At 39.8% G+C, this 25,954-nt stretch overlaps 1 protein-coding gene and 1 long non-coding RNA gene across 14 annotated transcripts in view; one reads left to right on the top strand and one right to left on the bottom strand.

The window, feature by feature from the left end:
• ank3b (ankyrin 3b) overlaps nt 1-25,954 on the bottom strand; it is a 615,939-nt gene that overhangs the window by 115,909 nt on the left and 474,076 nt on the right. For 11 of the 13 annotated variants that reach the window (XM_059947390.1, XM_059947385.1, XM_059947393.1 and 8 more), the window contains exons 21-24: nt 22,525-22,623; nt 22,282-22,354; nt 21,428-21,490; nt 4,231-4,363 (exon numbers count right to left, since the gene is read on the bottom strand). In XM_059947390.1, coding sequence (XP_059803373.1) covers nt 4,231-4,363; nt 21,428-21,490; nt 22,282-22,354; nt 22,525-22,623 — 368 coding nt within the window. The remainder of the gene's footprint in view (nt 1-4,230; nt 4,364-21,427; nt 21,491-22,281; nt 22,355-22,524; nt 22,624-25,954) is intronic. The other 2 variants (XM_059947389.1, XM_059947395.1) reach the window with 1 other exon arrangement.
• LOC132379475 (uncharacterized) lies at nt 6,694-19,550 on the top strand. Its single transcript, XR_009507434.1, has 2 exons — nt 6,694-7,760; nt 14,079-19,550. It is a non-coding gene; the product is annotated as an uncharacterized LOC132379475 (long non-coding RNA).

Here is a 25,954-nt window from a genome sequence, read left to right as displayed (position 1 = left end):
TACCTCCGATTTTGTAAAGAAAGAAATGAAGTTTTCACTAAGAATTTTAACCACAGCATGTGCCTCTACACACACATTACTTATCGCTGCCTGAGAGGCCCTTCTCGTCCCTCTGTTCCCCATGTTATTTGTGTACATAAAACATGGTCCAGCATGTTAAAACATTTTTTTTTGTATCTGGAAAGTATACACAAAGACATCTACTTCACCTATTTAGTTGTTGAAGTAAGGGATACATTGATTGTACTACTTAAAAAAGATTACTTCAGCAGGTGCCATACGCAGTGCATATTTGGGAGAACTCATTTTCCGAAAGTTCACGGCCAGGACACTCCAAGTCTGCTAATTAAAATGGAAAGATTGCTTGCAAATGCATACTGTAAAGGACGGGGATAAAAACATGCCTGAATTGTGATCATCGTCCAACAGATATCTATCACCAAATTCTCTTTCTCAAACTGAAACATCAACAATTCCGAAGGGTCAGAAAATCAGAAGCACCCAACTTTATCCAAATGATAAAACAGAGTGCCATAATTTAATAGGCAGGCTATCTTTGTGGACAAAAATATGCATGTATTTGTGACTGCTTAAGTCAGACCTAATGATCAGACCAAGTGAGAATCTGCTTATACTGACTGGCAGGATAATTCGGCCCATTAGAAAATGCGAGCTCATATACAATCTTGATGCCTTTAAGCAATGAAGGTGATTAGCTCCTGTGTGTATACCAGGCATTTACACATACTGGAACAATTCTTTCAAAATGGCAAGAAAGAATGCAGTTTCAAATAAACAATCATAGGCCATGCCAATGCTCATCTTAGATGGTGAACTCTGCAGGGCTAACTGGGCAGGTGTGCAGAGATGACGGGCAGGACTCGATCACGGCTCAAGCAGCTCAGAAACCTAAACACACATCACATCACTACCAACTGGATTAGAAACTGCTAAAAAGTAAAAGCTTTGTATCTCCTTACCTGATTTTAGGACTTTTTAAACAAATTGTGGAGAAAAGAAAGGAAACAGGAGAAAACAGAAGAGATTAAAGAATCAGAAGAAGCAGAAACAAGTAATAATTATAGTGCTGTGGCCCAAGTCTATGGTTTCCTTTTTAATCTATTTAGCTCACAGAATACATCTTTGTTCACATATTTCTAAATACTTAACATTCAGAAATTTTACATTGACACAATATTCATTCATGCATTCATTTGGGAGATGCCAGTTTAAAAATTAGCCCATATTTCAATCTCAAAACCAAGTGTAATTATCCACTAGACATCATTAACAGCCCTAATGCATTTATACTTAAAACACATTATTCTCTGGTGCAAAACCCCTCTTCTATACACAAATGAGAAGTAAATGTTTAAATAACAAGTTGGTCTAATTTACTGCTGCCGGACAGTTGCAAGGTGGTCAGTTGGAAGAACCCTGCAGTGGATAAACTACCAAGTTGTCTGCTGGTTCTACTGTTACGCCAATATCTCCTGCTGGCGTCAACTTGGTTACATCGCAACTACAGTCCAGTTCCTAGCCCGTTTAATTGGACAGGTGTGAGCACAGTCCCGGGAGTTAAGTTTTTCCTCGGGGTACCTTTTTGCTCCTCCTTCACTGCTTAAGTAGCCTCACTAAAATATAATTAAACATAGTATGGCGAAGGCAAGGCAGAACAGAATTAAGATCATAACGTACCTTGGCAGTCACAACTCACTAGTAAGGTAACGACAGAGCCCGATTCAAACTGTATATACGTTGGAATGTCAGGGATTGAATACCATGATTAACCCAGCTGACCACGCAGCATTTATTTAACAAAGTCCTATTGTTGTGGAAAACTACTCGAGCAACAATATTTTCATAAACAATTATAAAAACACTTATTAGGAATTTAGTTTCTGACACAGATTTGATTATGAGTCAGAATGTTTAATTAAATCTGAGGAGATAAATTAAGCTATAGCTCTATCTATTGTAAATAAATGCAGTGGGATCGGAGAGTAACATAGCAAGATACACCCAAACGCCTTAAGGAACTGCCAAAGGTCTCTCATTAGACACTGAAGGAATGGATTTGAAAGCAAACTTAACTAACTGATTAGGAAATCTTAAACACAATTTTTGCTAAGTTTTTTTTTAATCTTGAAAGCACTAAGCTTAAAAATAAAATTCAAGAATTCAAATAAGGCTCAAAACTTTTGATCTTTTGTGCCTAAGGGGCATGAGAAGAGGCTCTCTACCCAATCGAATGCAGCAGTTTCACATGAAGTCCAAATCAGCACCTCTTACACAACAAACCACTCAAAGCAAAAGGATTGGGGGGGGGGGGGTGTTTTAAGGTGGTTAAATAACAGACGCCCGCTTTTGTTCAAATAAAACCTGCCTCACACATCAAAGCTTTGCCTCAGGAATGTATACACTTGCAGCAAAAGAAATGCAGAAGTATTTGGAAAACTAAACAAGCTTCAGAAACTCAAAGCAGCAAAGAAATCATAAATTGATCATGGATCACAAAATAGAGGTCTCCAAGGTAACCACTTAATTATTAATTTCTGAACCAAAACATGTAAATGCATGCAACTTATGTGCATGAAGGAAGATAACAGTATAACTAGGCGCTCCCAAAGAGAGGAAGTGTGTCAAATCATCATGCAGGCTAATATTTAAGTAAACTTTTAATCAGAAGTGATGATTTGTAGCAAAAGACAGTTTAATAGCTCATTCCCAGTCTACTTAGGTAGGCTATCCAAGCAGACAATTACATAAAAAGCTAGAAGCACTCCAGTAAGTTGCTTTCTGGGTGGTAGGGAACAGAACAAAGGACAAGCTTTGACATTTTGTCATTGGTTTTGACAAATGGATTGATATTGTTGACCAGAAACTCAAATTGATATTTTGCTCCATAAGGTTAATGCAAAGCCCACTGCCCCAAAACCTTTTCAGATTATGTATATATTCTGGTCAGATCAGTTCAACATTTTAAACTCAAGACCAGGAATGGGAAGTAAAATCACAGAAAAATTCCAGAGTTTCAATCCAGCTCCACAAATCTGTGAATGTGAACCCAACTTAGATTAGCTTTGGTTTTATTAACACAAATAATAGAGACCAGTTTGATTATTTGCTATAAACAAAACTAAGAACATAGCCATATGATTAAAGCTTGTTGGCAGAGGTGATGCTGGAAAGCACTTTTTCTCATATAGAGAAATTAGGAAATATTTCCAGACCAGAGTTTCTCAGTCAGTTGTAAAACAGATCTGTAGATTTTCTTTTAGGTGAGAGTATTAGAGTTACACCTTCAAGGTGGGATCCAGTTGACATGCAGATTGAGCATGACAGAACAGGGCTGAACTGGATGTCTGAGCTCCCACATCTGTTACTGGGAAACAAAATGGTAATCACTGAAAAGTACATTGAGGGGATCTGTGTAAACAGTTTCCTTTGGGGCAAAGAATGGGATTACTTAGTCTAACCCTGGTAAGTGGTTTATGAACATTGTGTCATGCTATCCTTCTGGACTGTAGGTACTGTTCACAAAGCTAACAGATGCTCTGTTTGCTTATCCCATGAGCTTACGAAAACCTATATAGCTGCACTTTGTCACTAGCTTTTTGAATTTACAAACATTGATCAAAAACATGCAAATCATCCCTCTGGTTGTTTGGAGCATATTAATTACATACAGTCAAAATATATGTAAATAATCAATGATTCATAGAGAAAATGCAAATAACCTTCACCAGCACTATCCAGATGAGGCCTGACCACAGGCTCTATGCCTGAGCAGGAATTCCAGAAAGCATTGGTTGATGGCTGGTCTGATTTTAGAAAAGCAGCAATTGTCAAAAAAATGTACTTAATGTTTATGCTATTAAAGTTAATAATTCAAATGGGTTGTAACTCTTGAAAACAAGCAGCGGTGAGGGTGTTAGGTTTTAAGAAAAAGACTACAACACTGTTTAAGAAAAAACTTATCACAATGCTGTGGACTCTGCCCAAATCTCTTAAATAGAAAGTAGAGAATATTCTCTCCCAGTCTTATTTTTCTAATGTATTCCAGATAATTTTGCATGTGTATTGATACTTTTACATTAACAAGGTTTCCACACAAAGTTTATTTAAAATTTTAAGAAGCATTGAATGGTCAGCAAACTCAAGTAAACATTAAAGACATCCTTCAAATTTATTTCCATCAATAAAATGACACAATGTAAATTATATTACCTTGCCGATCGAGCTCCAAGACTAAAGCCCATGTAACTCATATTTCCTTCCACTGGCAGTGAATCATCGCCCAACTCTTTTAAGTCTTGTGGTCCAAGATACTTATCTGTATCACCAGTCATTGCATCGTCACCTGTTAACAAGTAATTGACAGTGGTTTTAAGTCATAGGTCCTATATTGCAAGTACTTCACACCAATGTTCCTCCAGTGACTTCCTTCCTCCCACTTAAGAGTAGAACAGCACAGAAGAATCACTGAGACAGCTCCTTTGAGGGTCAATACACCTAGTTCCTCTCTACTGCATTTCTGTGCTTTTCCCCCTCCTTCCAATCCTTTTTGAAAGCTGCTGTTGATCATGTGGCCATTACCCTATCAGCCAGTCATTTTCAAATCATAATCATGCACTGTTTAAAAGTGCTTTTTAAAACTTCTCCATGTTGCAAAATGATTTAGAGTACAAAAACTACTGGAGACAGTTTTTACTGGGATATCATTTAATTGTTTTGATTTTAGAGCTTATTCCTACACTGTGCATTCTGCCTAAATCTCTCGTGTAAGGGGGTCTCTCAAGTTCACCAAAACAACATCACCTTCTCTCTGAAATATGAAAAATTCAATATAAGGGTGGAGGCTGAAAGGTGAACTTCTTCACTTAGAAAGTGGTGAGTGTGGATTGAGCTACCAACAGAGGTGGTGGATGTGGGCTTGATTTCTACATGTAAGAAAAATTTGGATAGATACATATATAGGAGTGTAGGGGGCTATGGTCCTGGTGTGGGTCAGTGGGACTAGATAGAATAATGGTGTCACAGACTAGATGGGCTGAATGGCCTATTTCTGTGCTGTAATGTTCTATGACTCTCATTGTTCAGAAGGGACTTAATGCTTCTTAAGTGGAGGAGAAACTGCTGACTTCAATACATCATATTTCAGGGAGGACATGAAGGCTTTTCAGTGAAAAAAAGAGGAGAGAGTTCCTCCTGAGTCTGGGGCAGACTGAATAACATAGGAATAAAATTCAGTATCTTGTCTGAATCTGATTTCCACTTAAGGTATTAATTAAGAAAACAGCAACAAGCACCCCGGGTTGTTTGGAACTGTGATTGAGGATGTCCCTGGGGTTCCGATCACATGACCATAGTTCCCATCCTCTACTACTTCTCCCCTTCTCCTCAGCATCAACTGAATTGCAGTCAGAAGCAGAGATCGCTGGCTGGATAATTTCTGAGCCAAATGGTACTTTTCTTAGCTCTGGTATCCTAGTAATAAATTCCATATTTTTCCATCCCACTTCATAAAGCATACATTGCCCCACTAATTTTCCGTAAAATCTATTTTCCCTTACATTCCCGTCTCCTCTCCCTCCTCACTCTTTAACACACGCTCTGAAATCAGAACCTTAATACCACCGACACTGGAGCAATTTGCAGCGGCCAAGTCTCGGAGATGCGGGAGAAACCGGACCACCCTGAGGAAACCAGCGCAATCACAGAGAGAAACACACGGACTGCGCCGGAGGTCAAGGTTGACCCTGGAGTAAGTTTTACCGAACTCGCACCCTGTAATCGAGTATTCCGAATTAAACAACAGCAGACAGGAGGCCATTGGGCCCACTGTGCGTGTGCTGATCCTTTACAAAGCAGTGCAATCAGACCTATTCCCCAGCAGCTTTGAAAATTATTTTCCTTCAACTGCTTTGAAAGTGCTGATTAACCCTGCTTCCACCTTATTTCGACTCAGCAAGTTCCAGACCACAAATGCGCTCTGCGTAATAAAGTTACATATGTCTGTGAACTTTCTCTTCGGTTGCTCGCAGCTGAGTCTTGTAAATTAACCTTTGATCCGCCACAATTCTGAAGGGTGACCAACTTAACCCAAAGATGGTTGATTGAAAATGTCAAATCACCATTGACGAAAAGTTTGCTCGTCACTTTAAAAGTTGGTCGGCTTGTGACCGCCTCAACTGAAGATTCTTTCGAGATGTTTTTTTTAATGACGGCGGCCAGGGACTGTTTGTAGCCGAACAATCCAACCACACTCACAGCGCACCCTCGGTACTGTGAAAACTGTCTCAACCTGTTGAAGTTCACGGTGCCTCCTTTAACGTCGGTGCACCGCGTCTAAAGTTCGTATTAAACAAAAGGATGTGTGTTGGGGGGGGGGGGGGGGGCTTCTCCTGACTGCAGACTCTGCTGGATAATTTCAGTCTTGGCCATTAACTCCTCGCCAGAGCGAGCACAGCACACACAGGCTCGATTTCCCAAACCAACGCCAGCTCCCATACGCTGGGAGACAGAGTCTTACAGGCTCTAAAATAAAGTCGGTCACGTTTACAGGTACTTTGCAACACCCCATAAAATTATAGAAGGAAACAAAAAAAAATTGCATTTCACCACCCCAAGGTCGGCAGAAGGGGGATTTCTGCCCTGAGAGCGCTCCTTACATTTTTGAGAAGCCATCTCTTTCCCACAGCAACAGTTTCGGTGTCACAGTAACAGGCGAGCGGTCCCGGAGCCGATCAGCCGCTCATGCAGCGCGGGGCGAAGATGCCGGAGACGGAGATAGCCTCAAGAATCTACTTCCCCTCCGCCTTCCATCAGGAGGCTCCCGGAATCCCCTGCTGGAAGCGCAAGGCCCCCCACAAAAGCGAAACCCACTAACGAGGGAACGGAATGCAGCGGAGAGTTTGCAAATGAATGGTTGGGAGGTGTGGCTCAGTAACACTAGAGCGGCCGAACCCATCCCATTGCATTTCACAAAGAGCATCTGCACTACAAGCGGGGAGCTCCAATCCAGGCGGCTCGGCGGTCCGGGCTCGAGGGAAAAGAGTTCGAAAAAAGGCAGCGGCTTGGATTGTGAGAAAGCCGAAACCCCAGTCCTACAGTAAATACTCGCTGCTCCAGTCAGCGCTGAACCGAACCTATAGCTTGCGAAAGGAATACAGGAAGGAAATGGAGAATCCTTAAACCACTAGAGTTTTGGGTGAAAGTCGTGCTGAGGACCCATATGTAAATCATAACTGATTTTTCAGTCGTGAACCCACCTATAATATTTAACTACTTTTTTAAAACGTCTCCAACAGTTTTTACCTGACTTAAAAATACAGATTAAAACATTGCAAAAATCTACAGGACGGTCATTTAACAACAATCCTGGCTATACGCTGCACTTTCTCGGCGGCAGCCCCTTAAATTCAAAGCCGACTTGCTTCAGTCAGTGTTCCGAGAATTCGGTAGTGAGTCCCGTACAGGATCGGCGGAGAGCTCGAGAGAGCAGGAGGGTGTCCCATTGTGTAACCGGAAACTCCTCTCGCGGTTTGCACCTGCCTCGGGTGCTCTCTGAAGGGAACATCGAGGTGCTTGGGACTTTCCTGGATGTCTCTCTGTTTGCCTACACAGCCTCTGAGCTGGATTCCCAGCAGTTGGTAAGAAGACTACATTTTGTTTCGAGGAGTTGTACAGGAGAACCCTGAAGCCTTTTCCTGTCCTCCTGGAAATTATGTGCCCTGCATGGAGAGGAGTGCTTTCCGGTATGCCAAACTGGTTGAACATAATCACAGTCTTGATGTGGGCAATGTTATGTGGGGGCGACACTCACATTAGTTCAACCTGCCCTACCACTGGTTTTGCAGAAGCATAATTAATAGCATTTCTGAGGAGTCCAACATAGGAAGCTCATTGTCTACTCCACACGGGAGGGTGAGCATTACTCCAGCTCAGTGACGACTAGCGCCGCGTTTGCATTCTTGGTTATTGAGCACAAAATGGAGTAGAGTAGACGTGTGAGGGTTGTGGAGCTGCACGTTAGTCCTTCAGGGACAGCGAGGTCATAGTGAGATATCCACTAGGAGGAGATCGTTGGAATCAGATTATTGCTGGTTGGTGTCAGACAGGCCATCGGTGAGTCGGTGTAAGCTACAGGCAGCAGACTTTTGAACAAGCTAAGGTTTATGTAGGCACAATTTCTCCATTCTCACTGGTGGCATAACTTTGTGCAATTTGGGTCCAAATCTTTCATATCTCAAAATTTATGCTATCTTTCCAAGTTAAAATGCTTCTCAAAAATCATCTCAGTCAGACCATGTTTACTACTTGTCTTCCTAACTTTGATCCTGATGACAAAGCCATATAAGCACTTTTTTAAAAGTTACTAAATAAATGCAAGTAATTGCTATTTCCCATAGTTGGATGGATACACCAGGTCCGCAAAATGCTGAGACTGGCAGATTACAATACAAAACTTGGTTGTAGTTTTCCAAAAAGCAGGTCAATTTACAAATTTATTACATTTTAGGAACTTAATGTTTACACCTTGCCCTACTGTCCTGGTTATTATTTATTGTAATGCCTGCACTGTTTTTGTGTACTTTATTCAGTCCTGTGTAGGTCTGTAGTCTAGTGTAGCTTTCTCTGTTTTTTTTTACTGTAGTTCAGTCTAGTTTTTTTTGTACTGTGTCATGTAAACCATGGTCCTGAAAAACGTTCTCATTTTTACTATGCACTGTACCAGCAGTTATGGTCGAAATGACAATAAAAGTTGACTTGACTTGACTTGACAAATGTTTTGTTAAATTTTAGGAACATCAGGCTATATTTTAATCAGTTGGTGATTTAAATATGTGTGGTATTTAAGAGGCAAAAAGTTTGATCGCACCAATTCCCAAATTTCTGCACACCCACTGTGCTTCCACATCCTTTGTACACACCCATCCCACTGTTAATGGCAGTGGGCATTGTGTAAGCTGCAGTTCAGCAGATAGATTTTATTATCAAGTGAGATTCAGCATACTCTGAAAATGCTGGCTTTCTGATAAGAATTGAAATCATGACACAGACTATAATGAATGTGAAAGATCCCAGATTATTCAAAAGTATTGCCTGCACATATGGGAGAACCCTGAAATGTCAATGAAATATATATATGAAATAAACATGTGCTTATTTATCACTTTTCCATTTGAGTAATCTTACTCTGAGTAAACTATCTGCTGGGTCTCCTACATTACAGAAATGAATATACAGCAGGAGTGTTTATTTTGGCCATAAAGCCCTTAGGGATATTTTAAGGTCCATAGTGTAAAGACTTCACGATTCAAGTTTATTTATCACGTGTCCATCAAAAATTACAGAAATATGCGCCGTTTGCATTAGCAGCTTAAGGACGTGCTGCAGGCAACTCACAAGTGTCACCAAACATTCTGCTGGCAATATAGCATGCCCGCTATGCTTGGCAAAAGAACACAGAACACAACAAGCAACAAAACAACAAGCCCTGTTCCTTCTTCCCAGTAACACTCATACACAGTCCTTTAACTCAGGATCAGCTGAACATGAATAAATTGAAATGAATAAACTAAAGGGTACATTAAAAATTCATTCATAGTAGATTTTGATTTTGCGGAAACAGTGAAATTTTTGCAACAATCACTGCAATGATTGATGTAATGCACTGAGGTGATGAGCATAGTGCACAAAAGCTCACTCCGAGCTCTAGATTATGCATCAGGAATTAATGTTTACTATGGAGTGGACTCGACAGTGAATGTGTTAAAAGCTTGGATATTGGGAAGCATGAAAATTCCCCCAGAAATGCAACAATTTAAGCAGACTAAACTTGTGCAGTTAGTATTAGCATACTGGATACAATATCTAAAGACATGCATCATACATCGGAATCTGAACAACTAGTTAGGATTTTACTGGAGTTACTCCTATAGGAGCTGCACCCATAGAGAATTCCTCTCCCAAGGGCTCTCCAACAACCAGCATGAACTGCGGTCTGGGGAAGCCATTTTGGTTTTGAATGATTTGGCTCTGTATTAATGTGCACAAGCTGTGGGTGGCCCTCAAAACAAAGGTGTCGATTTTGTTCACAAAGCAGTCAAAAAAATTTTCATTCATTAATTATAGCTGCAGACTTCAAATAAAATACTCCTTACACTTTTATCTTCAAAGCATTCCATGTGATTTTTTTCCCCCACCCAGGTGCAGTATGCTGGTTCATTTATTCTTGCAAGGATGCTTGTTGGGCATCTGGGTGTTTGGGTACCTGCTCTATAAACTTTCTACCTCTCATCTCTAATCTCTGCTAAAAATGCAAACTGGCTTACATAGAAAAAATTATAAGGAAACTTCCTCAATTCTAAACTGTTGGATACTTAATCTGTTTGCACTGATCGATATGAGTACAAGATAAATCGTGCTACAGTGCAGGTATCATCTAAAGGTCTGTCATATGCTCCTCCTTTTGTTGCACAAGGCCCTTTAAGACCATAACACATAGGAGCCGAATTAGGCCATTCGGCACATTGAGTCTGCTCTGCCATTCCATCATGGCTGATTTATTATCCCTCTCAACCCCAATTTCCAGCCTTCTCCCCATAACCTTTGACACCCTTACTAATCAAGACCCTTTCAATCTCTAAGCAACACACACAAAATGCTGGAAGAATTCATCAGGCCAGGCAGCATCTATGGAAAAGAGTATAGTCAAAATTTCGGGCCGAAACCCTTCAGCAGGACTGGCAATCTGTTGTTTGCGATTGAACATGTCGACCTCCATTTCAGATATATACAATGTCTTGGCTTTCACAACCATCTGTGGCAATGAATACCTGAGAAGAACTGACAGATGATCTCTGGACTATAGAAAAGACAAGTATTTTAAGGCGAATTGCACAATCTCTAACAAACTTACATTTTTGTCTAAGTGGTGCCATATAATCCCAGAGTTCATCTGAGAAGGGCATTTGAAGTTTAGATGTGACAAATAAAATGGGAGAAGAAATGTTCTGTCATAAAGTATTACTTAAATAGTGAGAAATTATATTCACCCTGAGGAATAGGATAGGGAAGAGTTAACAACAGACAAAAGGCACCAGTTGGGAGTGGTTTACGAGCCCCCTTAAAGCAGCAAATTATTGCTGAGTGAATTAAAAATAAGAGAAATTGGTAATAACGGTAATATAAAATTATGGGGAGCTTTATCCTTCATATGGACTTAGCAAATCAAATTGACAAAGATAATTGAACAAGTTAATCAAATTCATTGGGACCATATAACAATATCCCATGCAACCAGACATAAAATAGGTTCTCTTGACTGTAATGAGAAAGGGTGAATTAACAATCTCTTCCCCAGGGAAAAGTGATCACAATACAGATGAATGTTGTCAAAAGACAAGACAGTGTTGTTAGAATTTTGTTTCTTTACCTTAAATAAAGCCAGTTATACGCACGATGCTAGACTGATCAAGCTCAGGCTTTTCTCTCTGAGCGAATGCAGGTGAGAGGTGACTTGATAGAGGTGTACAAAATGGTAAGAGGCATAGATAGAGTGAATAGATATTCACCCCTCCCCAGGATGGAAATGGCTAATTTTAGGGTGATTAGAGGAAAGTATATTGGGGGGGGGGGTGTCAGATGTAAGTTTTCTAACTCAGAGAGTGGTGAGTGCATTTGGGACATTTAAGAAAATCTCAGATAGGCACAAGAACGATCAAAAATGGAGAACTATTGTAAGAGGGACAGGTTAGATTGATCTTAGTGTAGGTTAAAAGGCCAGCACAACATTGTGGACTGTAATGTGCTATGAAAGATGCATTGGCCAGGGCATATTAAGACACAGAGAAGAAAAGAAGAAACACAAACAAGACACAGAAAAGTTGTCTGATCAGAGCTAATATTAGAAGCAAAAGATGTGATCACAGCATAAGAAGAGTCTCATAAGAAATGTGGCAAACCTTACGATTTAGAGAGTTTTCAGTGGCAGCAACTAGTTCATCATTCCAGTTTCTTCTCTCCCATAATCTTAAATGGCTACCCTCACACCTTGGGTGGCAGGGTGGAGAGACGTCTCTACCAAAGGAGGTATAAGGCAATCCTTTCCTCCACTAGCCTGCAGGTCACCCTTGGACAAGGTGTAGCACCTGCTGAGCCATTCCATCCCCCGATGAAAGCCACATGAAGGCATGGTTGCTTGAGCAGCTGGTGCAGATCACAGTCCTGGTTATGCAACCGCTCTGAGGGAAACAGTCTCTGAGGAGTATTGATAATGGCTGGGCTCACCCATCTTGTAAAGACACTGCCCACAAGGCAATGGCAAACCACTTCTGTAGAAACATTTGCCAAGAACCATCATGGTCACAGAGACCATGATCGTCCACATCCTATGACATGGCACATCAGAATCAGGATTATTATCACTGGCATGTGGCGTGAAATTTGTTATCTTAGCAGCAGCAGTTCAACAGACAGACATACTTTATTGATCCCGAGGGAAATAAAGTATTATACATAATATAGCAGAGAGAGAAAAAATAATAAATAAAATAAAACATCATAATAAACAAGTAAATCAATTATGTATATTGAATAGATTATTACAAAATGTACAGAAATACTGTATATTTAAAAATGAAGTGAGATAGTGTCCAAAGTCCATTTAGGAATCAGATGGCAGAGGGGAAGAAGCTGTTCCTGAATCACTGAGTGTGTGCCTTCAGACTTCTGTACCTCCTACCTGATAGTAACAATGAGAAAAGGGCATGCCCTGGGTGCTGGTGGTCCTTAATAATGGATGCTGCCTTTCTGAGACACCGCTCCCTGAAGATGTCCTGGGTACTTTGTAGGCTTGTACCCAAGATGGAGCTGACTGGATGTACAACCTTCTGCAGCCCTTTTGGTCCTGTGCAGTAGCCCTCCATACCAGACAGTGGCGCAGCCCACATATACTAATGATGATGAAGATAATAGACCTTTAGAGAGAGTTCTAAAATAGAAGGAATTTTGGAAGATGATCACTAAAACATTTCTGTAGCCATCATCTTAAGCACCCAACAGCGTTGACCATCAGATCCAAGAGAGTGATAAAGCCAGAAATGATAGACTGGGACTAAATTAGCAAGAATCACATCAGAAAAGATTGTATGTGCCTCTACAGTTATAAGAGTACCAAAATTAATGATGGGCCCTACGGTGACTATTAAAAGAGAAATTACAATAGTGAGAAAAGTACCTGCTGAAGCATTAGGCAAATATTTTGTAATAGTCTTCACTGGAGAAAGTACCTTTCATGTTGTGGGAAAGGACAGGAAACAGAGGTCTATGACAATGAGGATCTAAGTAGAAGTTGCTGGAGAAATTAATAATGGCTAAAACCAGATGTATCTCCTGGATCTCTCTGGTTCAAAAGAAATGTATTATTGATGATCATTCAAAAAATTCCCAGATTGGCTTTCAGCCCATTGAGACTGCTCCATCATTATATAATGGCTGGTTCATGGCTCTCAAACCAGATGAGTTTAAAGGTAATAGGGGACTGGAGATCCAGCGAGTGGACAGGGTATTCGAAATTTAGGGCCCCAGTGAGTGAACAAAGAGCACAGGAATCAGAGCTCCAGCTAGTGGGCAGGGAGCATAGAATCTGGGCCACTAGCAAGTAGGGAGGGAGGGAGGGTAGGAAACAGGTGGGTGACTGGGGACAGGGCAACCAGTGTCCAGGTGAATGGATACTGCAAAAATCACCGGGTGAGCCAGGTGCTGAACCATCAGTTTTTACAAATGGTTAGGTAAAGGAGGTTTGCTGGAGTTTTACTGTGAGGACTTTCTTTTCAGAAATGGAGGAATTTATAACTTAAGCAAAGACATGTCAGAATAATACAATCATAGTTATGTCCTGATTTCATAAATACTCTCCGAAAAACTTCATGGAATCAAAGATCGAGGGACGGACGAAGAGTATAGACTTCAGGAGAAGGAAACCAGAAGTTTATAAGCCTATCTTCATTGGAGGATCAGAGGGGAAGAGTGTTAGCAACTATTAATTCCTGGATGTTATTATTTTGCAGGACCTGTTGTGGACCCAACACGTAGGTGCAATTGTGAGAAAAGCTCAGCAGTGCCTTTACTTCCTTAGGAGTTTGCAAAGATCCTCAGGACATCTATATCTTGTATCACAGCCTAGTATGGAAACACCAATGCCCTTGAACAAAAAATCCTACAAAAAGTAGTGGATATGGACCATTCCATCATGGGTAAAACCCTTCCAACCATGGGACACATCAACATGTTGCAGAGAAAGCATTATTCATCACTGGGGACCCTCCCGCCCCAGCACCCAGGCCATGCTCTCTTCTCGCTGCTGCCATCAGGAGGAAGATACAGGAACCTTAGGACTCACACCACCAGGTTCAGAAACAGTTACTAACCCCCAACCATCAGGCTTTTGAACCAAAGGGGATAATTTCACTTGTTTAATTGCCCCATCATTGAATTGCTCCCACAACAAATGGGCTCACTTTCAAGGCCTCTTCATCTTGTGTTCTCGATGTTTATTCCTTATTTATGTATTATTACTGCTTCTCTTTGTATTTGCACAGTTTGTGGTCTTCTGCACAATGGTTGATCACCTGAGTTTGGTGGTCATTCACTGATTCTGTTACAGCTAATATTCTAAAGATTTATTGAGTATGCCCACAAGAAAATGAATCTCAGGTTTGTGCACAGTGACATATATATGTACTTTGATAATGAATTAACTTTAATTCTGAACTGGGAAAGAAATATAACCAGGAAATTAATGGGGCTAAAGGCCAACAAATTTCAAGAGCCTGAAAACTTGTAACCTAGTGTACTAAATGAAGTGGCTCTGAGAAGAGTGGATGTATTCCAAAATTCCTTAGATACTGTAGCAGTTTGTAGGCATTGGAGGATGGCAAATGCAATCCCACCATTTATAAGAAGGGAAAGGCAAACTCACAGAATTGCTGATCAGTAAACCTAACATGAGCAATGGGAAATGCTGAAGTTTGTCATTAACGATGCAATGAAGGATCACTGGGAAACTATTCTGGACAGTGTGTGCTTACGAAAAGGAGCTATGCAGAATATAGAACTTTTGGAAGATGTAACAGGTAAAATAGATAAAGTCAGTGTGATGAATTTGGATGTTCAGAAGACAAGTGATGCAGCAAGTTAGGATGCTCTCTACTGTACATCTGTAGAAGGACGTGATTATAGATATGCATAGTCTAGCTCTCCTCAGCTTCCTCAGAAAGTAGAGGCACAGTGAGCTTTCCTGATTGTGTTGATTGTGTTCTGAGAAGTTGTGTGTGATGTGCATTTCCAGGAGTTTGAAACTGCTGCCTAAGAGGGGTAATAACTACAGAACAAATTGTAAGACAGTTATATATGAGGTTAATCTGGAGAGGTAATCCACTACAATTACCAGTATTTAGAGACGATGCAGCTTGCAGTGAACAAAGATATCAAGTGTATTAATTTACAGTTGATTGAATTTAGATTTGCCTGTAGATGATGGTTAACTGTTTGGATAACTATATATGCAGACAGGTAATGGCTCATTTTTGTTTGGAAGGGTATGTAGTAGAGTGTACAGAAGTACAGAACCTGAGTGTGCCACGTGATATAATCTTGACACTCTATTGGATCAGTCAGTGCTGTTTCTGAGGTATTATCACCTTTAGTAAAGAATATTCTGTTCACAGCTCTATCTGTGTTCTTTGCTTATACATCAGCAACATAAAAGAGCCAAAAGGTACCAATATTGATCATAAATACATATCATTTCTTTAATTTTTAAATTTCCCATTAATCAACAGAATTTGCTTCTCTCTGTCTCCCCACCTTCATGAGCCCTCATCACTAAGATGCCACAGTCAACATTCTGGCTGACCTCCTGACTGTCCATTATTCCTGTCCTCACTGAGAGCAAATACACTGCAGCCGTTGCAGAAGATCTGCTCATGCTGGTCTTTATTCTTCTTTGTTTCTCCTGACGCTACAAATCATGGTTACACTAAGCACATCTAGATTCTTCATCACCTTATGAAGTATGACTGAAGGTCGATTCGGTTACAGACTGCCTAGATACTTCAAAAAATTTGAGGGAAGGAGTTGTGTCTCTACCTTGTGCCCAGGCCAGCATCTGAGTATAACACCCTGGTTCACGTTTCCACTGCTATGCTGTAGGTATTTCATTTAGCAGTTCTGTAAGAGCAGTCTGTTCTGCTGTCAGCCTGTTTGGTTATTGTTGAAGATAAGGGATGCTGAGGAATGTGTGTCATCCATTTAGGATGGTGGAACTGGGAGAAGGTTCGAGAGAACACTGTGGGGAGCACTATGGTTGGTCTTAGGTTTTTTCCTGTTTGGCAGGTTGAAGAGAGAAGACATTGGATAGAACCAGTTGCAGGATTCAACCCTACTAGATGGTCTCCCTTATCCTTATCATTGGTTGGTCGGATTAATGCTATTAAAATGATGGTTTTACCGAAATTTTTATATTTATTTCAAGCTTTACCAATTTTTATTCCTAAATCTTTTTTTGATAACATAGATTCAAAAATTTCCTCATTTGTGTGGCAAAATAAAAACCCCAGGTTAAGTAAAAAACAGTTACAGAAACCTAAAAAAGATGGTGGTTTAGCTTTACCTAACTTTAGATTTTACTATTGGGCAAATAATATTCGAAACTTAATATACTGGAAACAAGATTTGGATTCACCATTATGCCCACAGTGGGTAAATTTGGAATGTAATGATGTACAAGGATATTCTTTATTCTCCGTTCTTGGTTCTTCTCTTCCCGTTGATTTAGTCAAATTCAATAAACAGATATCTAACCCTATTGTCAAACACACATTACGAATTTGGTTTCAATTTCGTAAGTTTTTTACCTTGAGAAATTTTGTTCTTGATAGCCCTATCTTATTTAACTTTTTTTTTTAAACCCTCTTTAATAGATCAAGCCTTTAGTGTATGGAAAAGGAAAGGTATAATATGTTTTCGTGATCTCTTTTTTGAAGGTAATTTGATGTCTTTTGACCAACTTTCTAACAAATTTAAGTTACCTAAATCTCATTTTTTTAGATATTTATAAATCAGAAACTTTTTATATAAAGTTTTACCATTCTTTCCCAATTCAACTCCGATAGATTTTTTAGATATGATTTTTACCTTGAATCCTTGTCAGAAAGGATTAGTGGCTCTTATTTGTAATATGATTATGAAGATTCAACCAGAAATATCAGGCAGAATTAAACAAGACTGGGAAAAAAAGCTTCAATATACTATATCAACAGAAAAATGGGAAAAAATTCTACAAATGGTTAATTCTTCTTCTATATGTGCTAAACATGCTTTAATACAGTTTAAGGTGGTACATAGAGCTCACATGTGTAAAGATAAGCTTGCTCGATTCTACTCCCATATTAATCCTCAATGTGACAGATGTCACTCAGAAGTTGCTTCATTGACCCACATGTTTTGGTCATGTCCCACCTTATATAACTATTGGAAGGACATATTTGCTATCATTTCCTCAGTTTGGAATATTGATTTACAACCCCATTTTATTACTGCAATTTTTGGTATACCAAATGAAGATGGTAATCGACTTTCCCCTTCAATTAGACGAATGATTGCTTTTGTAACCCTAATGGCTAGAAGGTCTATATTACAAAATTGGAAAGAAGTAAACCCTCCTACCACGTTTCAGTGGTTCTCTCAAACTATTTCTTGTTTGAGCTTAGAAAAAATTAGAAGTACTACTTTTGATCCATCAATTAAATTTGAAGAAACTTGGGGACCGTTTATTTGACATTTTCATGAGTTAATTTGACCTCTTCCGGACCTTTTCTCTTTTTATCCTTGTTCTGGTATGGAGTTCCGGAGTTTTTGACACTATCATGTATATATAAACTATTATTATTGCCCATGTGAGTCTAGGTTTATTTTTTTTTTCTAATATATATTTTTTCTTGCATTTTTTAGTATTTTTTTTCTTTTCTCTCTTTTAGAGATTATCCATTTTCATGTATAACCAATATAGGTTTGACTGATTATTATATGATGTTTTTTTAATTGACATTTTAATAAGATATTGATATCTTATTACTAATTCAATGTCAAGCCTAATGTATTTACAATCTATTCAGTATTATGTTATGTTATTTATTTTATATATGAAAATCAATAAAAAAGATTGAAAAAGAAAGAAAGAAAGGATTCGACCCGGTGAGGGGCCATGATTCGATGGAGCCAGGTGCTGGAGTCTACTGAGGATCGGTGAATATGTCTTTTGGAAGAGTTCAGCTCCAAGCTTGTGCACATTTGATTGTCTATTTATAATGGGCCCTTTGTGCTATTTTCTTAACTAACCCTATAATTGAGATTCACAAATATAATTCCTTTAATCGTATGCAGTGTGCTGTCTGTTATTTCTTGGCACTGACTTGTAACAGGGTAACAAATTACACAGTATCCATACAAACTGGGGTTTGGTAGGAGAGCCATCTCACGGGTTTGGTGGGACTGGAGTGTGTATTCCCTAGACGTATGTAGCCAATGAAACCACTGGGGTTTCATGAGTAAAAGAAAATCCAGGTAGAGACATTTTCTGAGGATGTAAATTACCTGAGTAAACACATTGTCAAGTTTGTCGATGACATGACAGTGGTGGGTGGGGCTCATCACCTACAATGATGAGACAGCGTACAGAGAGGAGGTGTAAGAGTTTGAGGCCTGGTGCTAGGCAAATAATCTCTTCCATGATGTCAACAAGACAAAGGAGGTGGCTTTTGATTTCAGGAGAACTTGTACCACTCATACCCCTCTTTACATCTGCAGCACAGTAGTGGAAATTGCAACTAGTTTTATATCCTGGAACTATACACCTCTCCCAACTTCTTGTAGTCCCAGAACACATTCCACACAATCCGGGAAGTTCACCAAAGCCTCTACTTTCTGAGGAGGCTGAAGAGAGCTGGACTATGTACATCTGTACTCACATCTTTCTACAGATGAGCTGTAGAGAGCATCCTGACACGCTGCATCAATTCATAGTACGGAAACTGCACCTGGTCATATCTACCTAATGCATCAATGGCACCAGCCTGTTCACCATTAAGGACATATATATATATAGGAAAGTGCTGGAAAAAGGACAGTAACATCACGAAGGATCCACCCTACCCTGCTCATAGACTGTTTGTCCCACTCCCATCAGAGACAGGAGTATCCATGTCAGGACCACCAGACACAAAAACAGTTACTTCCCCAATCAGTAAGGCTGATCAGCACCTCCACCCACTAATCCACCCCTCCACACCACCACCACACAATAATAATTTCCTGTCTTATAAAAGCAATCTAATGTATTTATTTTTATTGTTTGTTTTATTATTATTGTGTTCTTTATCTTTGGGTTTTTTTGTGTTGCATCGGATCTGGAGTAACAATTATTTTATTCTCCTTTCACTTGTGTACTGTACTAGAAATGACATTAAACAATCTTGAATACATTTGCTCAGGACAGTCTCATTATTGAGAAACTCCAATATCAGTTTGGACAAATAACTTGCTCACCAGTATCAATGCTTGTATTTTTGAACAACTAAAACACTAGAATCCAGTAAGTACTGAAGGCAATAAAGTTAACCTCTAGTCCTTCTGTATTGTTTCCATTCTTAAAACTTCAGTGATTGTAAACAACTGTTGATTTAGATACAGCTATTTGAATTAAAGTCAAATTATGGCACTTTCGCAGTTTTCTGCTCATAGTGATTGATAACTGTTAACTGTGAATGATGGGCAGCTTCTGCTGAAATGTTTTACAGTTTTCATCATTCTAAATTCCAGTTTGAAATCTATTCGTCCATTATTTATCAGATGATTCCCTGTATTCTCGAATTTGTATTCTGTTTAGGTCCGTCAGAACCATACTGGGTAAATCTTCTGAGGCGTATTCATTGTTAGATCCATCATCCAGAGCAGTTTGCTGCAATCCTACGATGGGCATTGACCAGAAACTTACTAGATTTGTCATACAGTTGCTGTGAATACAAATACCTGACAGAGGTTTCAACAGCTGCAATAAATGATTCCCCTCCTGACAGCCAAAGCCTTTCCACCATCTCCAAAGCACATCAGGAGTGTAATGGAATACTTGCCACTAACTGGGATAAACGTGGCTTCAACAGCGTCCAGAAGAAAATCGTCCAGTTTAGCATCAACCCATCAACGTGAAGCCATTTGTTCCTTCAAGCACGGATGTACACCATCTGCAGGTTGTACCCTCCGCAAGGTACACTGAAGTAGTTCACCAAGGCTTCTTCAAAGCTCTTTACATCCAAACAATAAAGGCAAAGGAAGCGGGCATTTGCGACACCACCACTGGTTGGCTTGACATGAGTGCCTTTCACTTCCCCATGCTGGGGTAAAATCTTTGCGATCTCTTTAGCCTGTACATGTTAAGCCTGTCATTATCAGATTGCTGTAGTTCAAGAGGCCTAGCATTATCTTCTCAAGGGCCTTTAGGGATATTCATTTTCTTGTCATTGAGTCCAAATCTAGTATATTAATACAATTAAAAAAAAAGAGAGTCTAACTTGGATTCTGAGGGAGTGTCCAGATCCGACTCCCAGGAATAAGCAAATTCAGAGCATTTTGAATCAAGTTATGCAGTTTCAAGATTAATTTGTGCCTGTAGAATTATTTTCAACTTCTTATTAGTTAATTTCCAGAAATACTGCCTTAAAAAGTTACTAATGGCCAACTGGATTCTGGAAGCATAATATTCTATAGACCATAAGACATAGCTAAGAATTAGGCCATTGCGTCTGCTCCACCATTTCAACATGGCTGATTTATTATTATTCTCAAATCCCCTCTCCTACCTTCTCTCCACAACCTTTGACAGTCTTTACGACCTCCACAGTGGTTGTGTGGCAATGAATTTCACAGATCGGCCACCCTCTGGCTAAAGAAATCCCTCCTCATCTAAAGGGGTGTGCCTGTATTCTGCTGCTGCACCCTCTGGTCCGAGACTCCCCCCACTATTGGAAGCATCTTCTTAATGGAAAGTAAGAATGTACGTTTTTGTTTGTAGTTTTCAGAACGAATTGTGCGGCCGATGTTAGACGACATTAACCTGTTGTACATAAAGATTAGTTAAGACTGGAGTTGCAGTTATCCACAATGGTAGCCCAGCAAGCAGCCTGGCCAAATCACACTCTGTAAAGTTCCCAGCTCTGCACACATTCAGGTTTAGGGTTTAGTTTTAGGCGTAGCAAGCAGAACCTGGGCAGCCAGCAAGGAAGTGGCGTCAGTGCATTAGTAACGACTTTAAACACATACGCAGTACATTGTTAAACCACCAGAACAACAAAGAAAAAAATACCTTCTTCACCATCTGACAAATACTCGGCTTCAATGAAATTTTCAGGAACACTGGCTTTATGAACTGTGTGGTTTGAACAAAGATCATGATATTACCAAAACCATTCTGAGCTCTTACTAAAATATGGCTACAGAGCCTGTAGAAATCACAGAGAGCAATGTGCTTGAAGAAATAGTTCTTTTAATTTAACCCTGGGTAAATGTTTTTTCCAAATGTAGTCCCTTCAAGCAGTGGTTTTAAATTTTTTCCCCAAAAGCAAACGTTTCACTTATGCCACCCAATAACAAAATAAAGATTAATAATAAACACAGGAGACTGCAGATGCTGAAAATCCAAAGGAATATGTGCAAACTACTGGAGGAACTCAGCAAGTCGGGCAGCATCTATGGAGAGGAATAGTTGATGTTTCGAGCTGAGGCCTTTCAGGACCTGATGAAGTGTCTCAGCCCGAAATGTTGACTCTATTCCTTTCCAGTGCTGCCTTACCTGCTGTGCTCTTCTGTATGAAGATTATGTGTTTAACAAGCCCATGGACCAGTTTTATTTAAAGGAGTGGCAATAATCCATTTTGTTAAACATTCAGTGACTCACCTGAGAGACACTACCTCCAATTATAAAACCAATAAAGGATTACTGCAAGCGTAAATATAGATTAAATATTGACTATCAGGAACTTCAACAAAGACTTGCAATGAGAGGTGGAAATTGTACTGCTCTGAGAAACGGCTCATATCAAGGAAGAGGATAAAGGATCAATATCCAGGAAATGGGAAATGTGGGTGAGAGAAAGAGAAAAAGCCAGTCGATGAGAACCGTAAAGGAACAAGGACTATAATAGATTGTGATTGGCTTACCTTCATCATCTGACACATCCAGAACCTCATTCATAGTTTCAGGAACATTCAGTTTATGTTTCTCTGTCACAAACTGTGGAAGATTACAATGTTTTAGAGAGAGAGCGTTAGGAAGTACTTCGAAGCAGTTCTATTATTTTATATTCAACTGCACTATTTAAGATGGCACTGTAATAAAATCCAAGACATATATGTATGATTACAGTCTAAGATATAAAATGCTGAAATTCAAATTGAATTTACCATTGTAGTTGTCATAGTTTCCTCAGTAACCACCTTCAACGTATCAACCACCGAGATATAACCTAGCCGCCTAGCAATGGCCAAAGCAGTATTTCCATTCTAAAATGAAAACAGATTAGTACAAGAGAGAAAATTTATATTATGATCATTCAGAAACAACTTTTGAGATTATAGTTTTGTAAAATTTATCTCCTGATAAATTCACAGGTTTATCTCTGTATGCACTAAAAACCAAATTCCACAGCATGGTTTCCTATGAAAAAATATATTGAAATATTTTCTGTCATCTAATCATCTTTCATCAAGACTAAATAGAATCAGAGAAATTAGAGCAAGAGATTATGCACATGAGAAAGAGAGGGAGAGAGAGATTTCGAGTTCACGTGTGCCTTTGCACAATCAACTTACAGAAACCAGAATTTAAATTCTCCCAATATTGTATTCTTTCTTCAAAACACACATTTAAACTCAAACATTCTGACTAAGATAAAAGTACTACTTTTTTTCTACTTGTCCTACTGCTGCTATTTGCAAAGCTCTAATTCTTTACCATTCATGAAATTGGAGTGCAATTTTCCAATGAATGTGCATAGTAAGAAATTCATACCAGTTGTGACTCCTTTACAGAAACTTAACATTTATTTGAAAACAAAGTACTTCAGGGTATCAAAGGATAAGTAGAGGGAAAGCCATGTTTCAAAGACTTTGCATCACTATGGATCAATGGTACAAGTAATGCTTCTGAAGTCCTCTTCCGTTCACTGAGCCCTCACGTGAGGAAAATGCCAAGTGTGAGAAAGTTCTCGAGTATCCCAATTGAATGTTGTCTTTTAATTGATCTACGGAATTAATATTCTGTATCCTTTCATCAACTTTTCATAAATGGGTTAATTCCTACTCCAACATCCAGCACAGTATAATAGACAGGACTCAGAAATAACAAACTGTTAAGTTACATTTGACAGACTTCCTATTCCAGGGTGCTAAGACACTGATTGTACTTAAAGTGTTCAATGCATAGCTGCAATACCTTACTGCAGGGGTTACCATCCTTTGTTATGGACCCCTGGTATTAACGCTTTACTGAAGCGTTATTCATTAATATAACATTAATAAGGAAAAGGATCAACTGTTTTAAAGTTATTGGGAATTTGCCGTGGTGTTGGCATGACATGCAACAAAATACAACACTCAACAATTATAAAGAATTATAAAACTTAAGTTAGAGATTAAAGTATGGATATGGAATAAAATGAGCATAAACACATAAATACCAGCATGTATTTACAATGTAAAGAGCTTTGTTGAAAAATGTTTACAGTGCAGTGTAAGCATAGAAAATCTACAGCACAAAGCTGGGCTGAACATGTCCTTACCTTAGAAATTACCTAGGGTTACCCATAGCCCTCTATTTTTCTAAGCTCCATGTACCTATCTAAAAGACCCTATCATTTCCACCTCCACCACCGTTGCTGGCAGCCCATTCTCTGTGTAAAAAACTTACCCCTGACATCTCCTCTGTATCTGCTTTCAAGCACCTTAAAACTGTACTCTCTCGTGCTAGCCATTTCAGCCCTGGGAAAAAGCCTCTGACTATCCACACGATCAATGCCTCTCATCATCTTATACACCTCTATCAGGTCACCTCTCATCCTCCGTCGCTCCAAGGAGAAAAGACTGAGTTCACTCAACCTATTCTCAATAGGCATGCTCCTCAATCCAGGCAATATTCTTGTAAACCTCCTCTGCACCCTTTCTATGGTTTCCACATTCTTCCCGTAGTGAGGCGACCAGAACTGAGCACAGTACTCCACGTGGGGTCTGACCTGGGTCCTATATAGCTGCAACATTACCTCTTGGCTCTTAAACTCAATCCCACGATTGATGAAGACCAATGCACCGTATGAGAGTCTTACTATGTTCTATTTGACCTACCAAAATGAACCACCTCACACTTACCTGGGTTGAACCCCATCTGCAACTCCTCAGCCCAGTTTTGTATCCTATCAATGTCCCACTGTAACCTCTGACAGCCCTCCACAGTATCCACAACACCCCCCAACCTTTGTGTCATCAGCAAATTTACTAACCCATCCCTTCACTTCCTCATCCAGGACATTTATAAAAATCACGAAGAGTGGGGGGGGGGGGGGTGTTCCAGAATAGATCCCTGAGGCACACCACTGGTCACCGACCTCCATGCAGGATGTGACCTGTCTACAACCACTCTTTGCCTTCTGTGGGCAAGCCAGTTCTGGATCCACAAAGCAATGTCCCTTTGGATCCCATGCCTCCTTACTTTCTCAATAAGCCTTGCATGGGGTACCTTGTCAAATGCCTTGCTGAGATCCATATACACTACACCTACGGTTCTACCTTCATCAATGTGCTTAGTCACATCCTCAAAAAATTCAATCAGGCTCGTAAGGCATGACCTACCTTTCCCAGGTCATGTTGACTATTCCTAATCATATCATGCCTCTCCAAGTATTCATAAATCCTACCTCTCAGGATCTTTTCCATCAACGTATTAACCACTGAAGTAAGACTCACTGGTCTATAATTTCTTGGGCTATCTCTACTCCTTTTCCTGAATAAGGGAACAACATCCGCAACCCTCCAATCCTCCAGAATCTCTCCTGTCCCCATTGATGATGCAAAGATCATTGCCAGAGGCTCAGCAATCTCCTTCCTTGCCTCCCTCAGTAGCCTGGGGTACATCTCGTCTGGTCCCAGTGACTTATCCAACTTGATGCTTTCGAAAAGCTTCAGCATGTCCTCTTCCTTAATATCTAAACGCTCAAGTTTTTCAGTCTGCTGCAAGTCATCCCTAAAATCACCAAGATCCTTTTCCATAGTGAATACTGAAGCAAAGTATTCATTAAATACCTCTGCTATCTCCTCCAGTTCCATACACACTTTTCTACTGTCACTGTCCTATTCACTCACGTCTTATCCTCTTGTTCTTCACATAATTGTAGAATTACTTGGAGGTTTTCCTTAATCCTGTCCACCAAGGCCTTCTCATGGCCCCTTCTGGCTCTCCTAATTTCATTCTTAAGCTCCTTCCTGCTAGCCTTATAATCTTCAAGATCTCTATCATTATCTAGTTTTTTGAACCTTTCATAAGCTCTTCTTTTCTTCCTTTACAACAGCCTTTGTACACCGCGGTCTCTGTACCCTTCCATTCTGTCCCTGTCTCATTGGTACTTACCTATACAGAACCTCACGCAAATATTCCTTAAACATTTGCCACATTTTTTCCCGTACATTTCCCTAAGAACATCAGTTTCCAATTTATGCTTCCAAGTTCCTGCCTGATAGCCTCATATTTCCTCTTACTCCAATTAGATGCTTTCCTAACTTTCTCTGTTCCTATCCCTCTCCAAAGCTATGGTAAAGGAGAAAGAATTGTGATCACTGTCTCCAA

This window comes from Hypanus sabinus, chromosome 22 (assembly GCF_030144855.1).
Source record: "Hypanus sabinus isolate sHypSab1 chromosome 22, sHypSab1.hap1, whole genome shotgun sequence".
NCBI lineage: Eukaryota > Metazoa > Chordata > Chondrichthyes > Myliobatiformes > Dasyatidae > Hypanus > Hypanus sabinus.
Note: the sequence above shows the minus strand (reverse complement) of the source record. Positions and strands in the feature narration are given on the sequence as shown.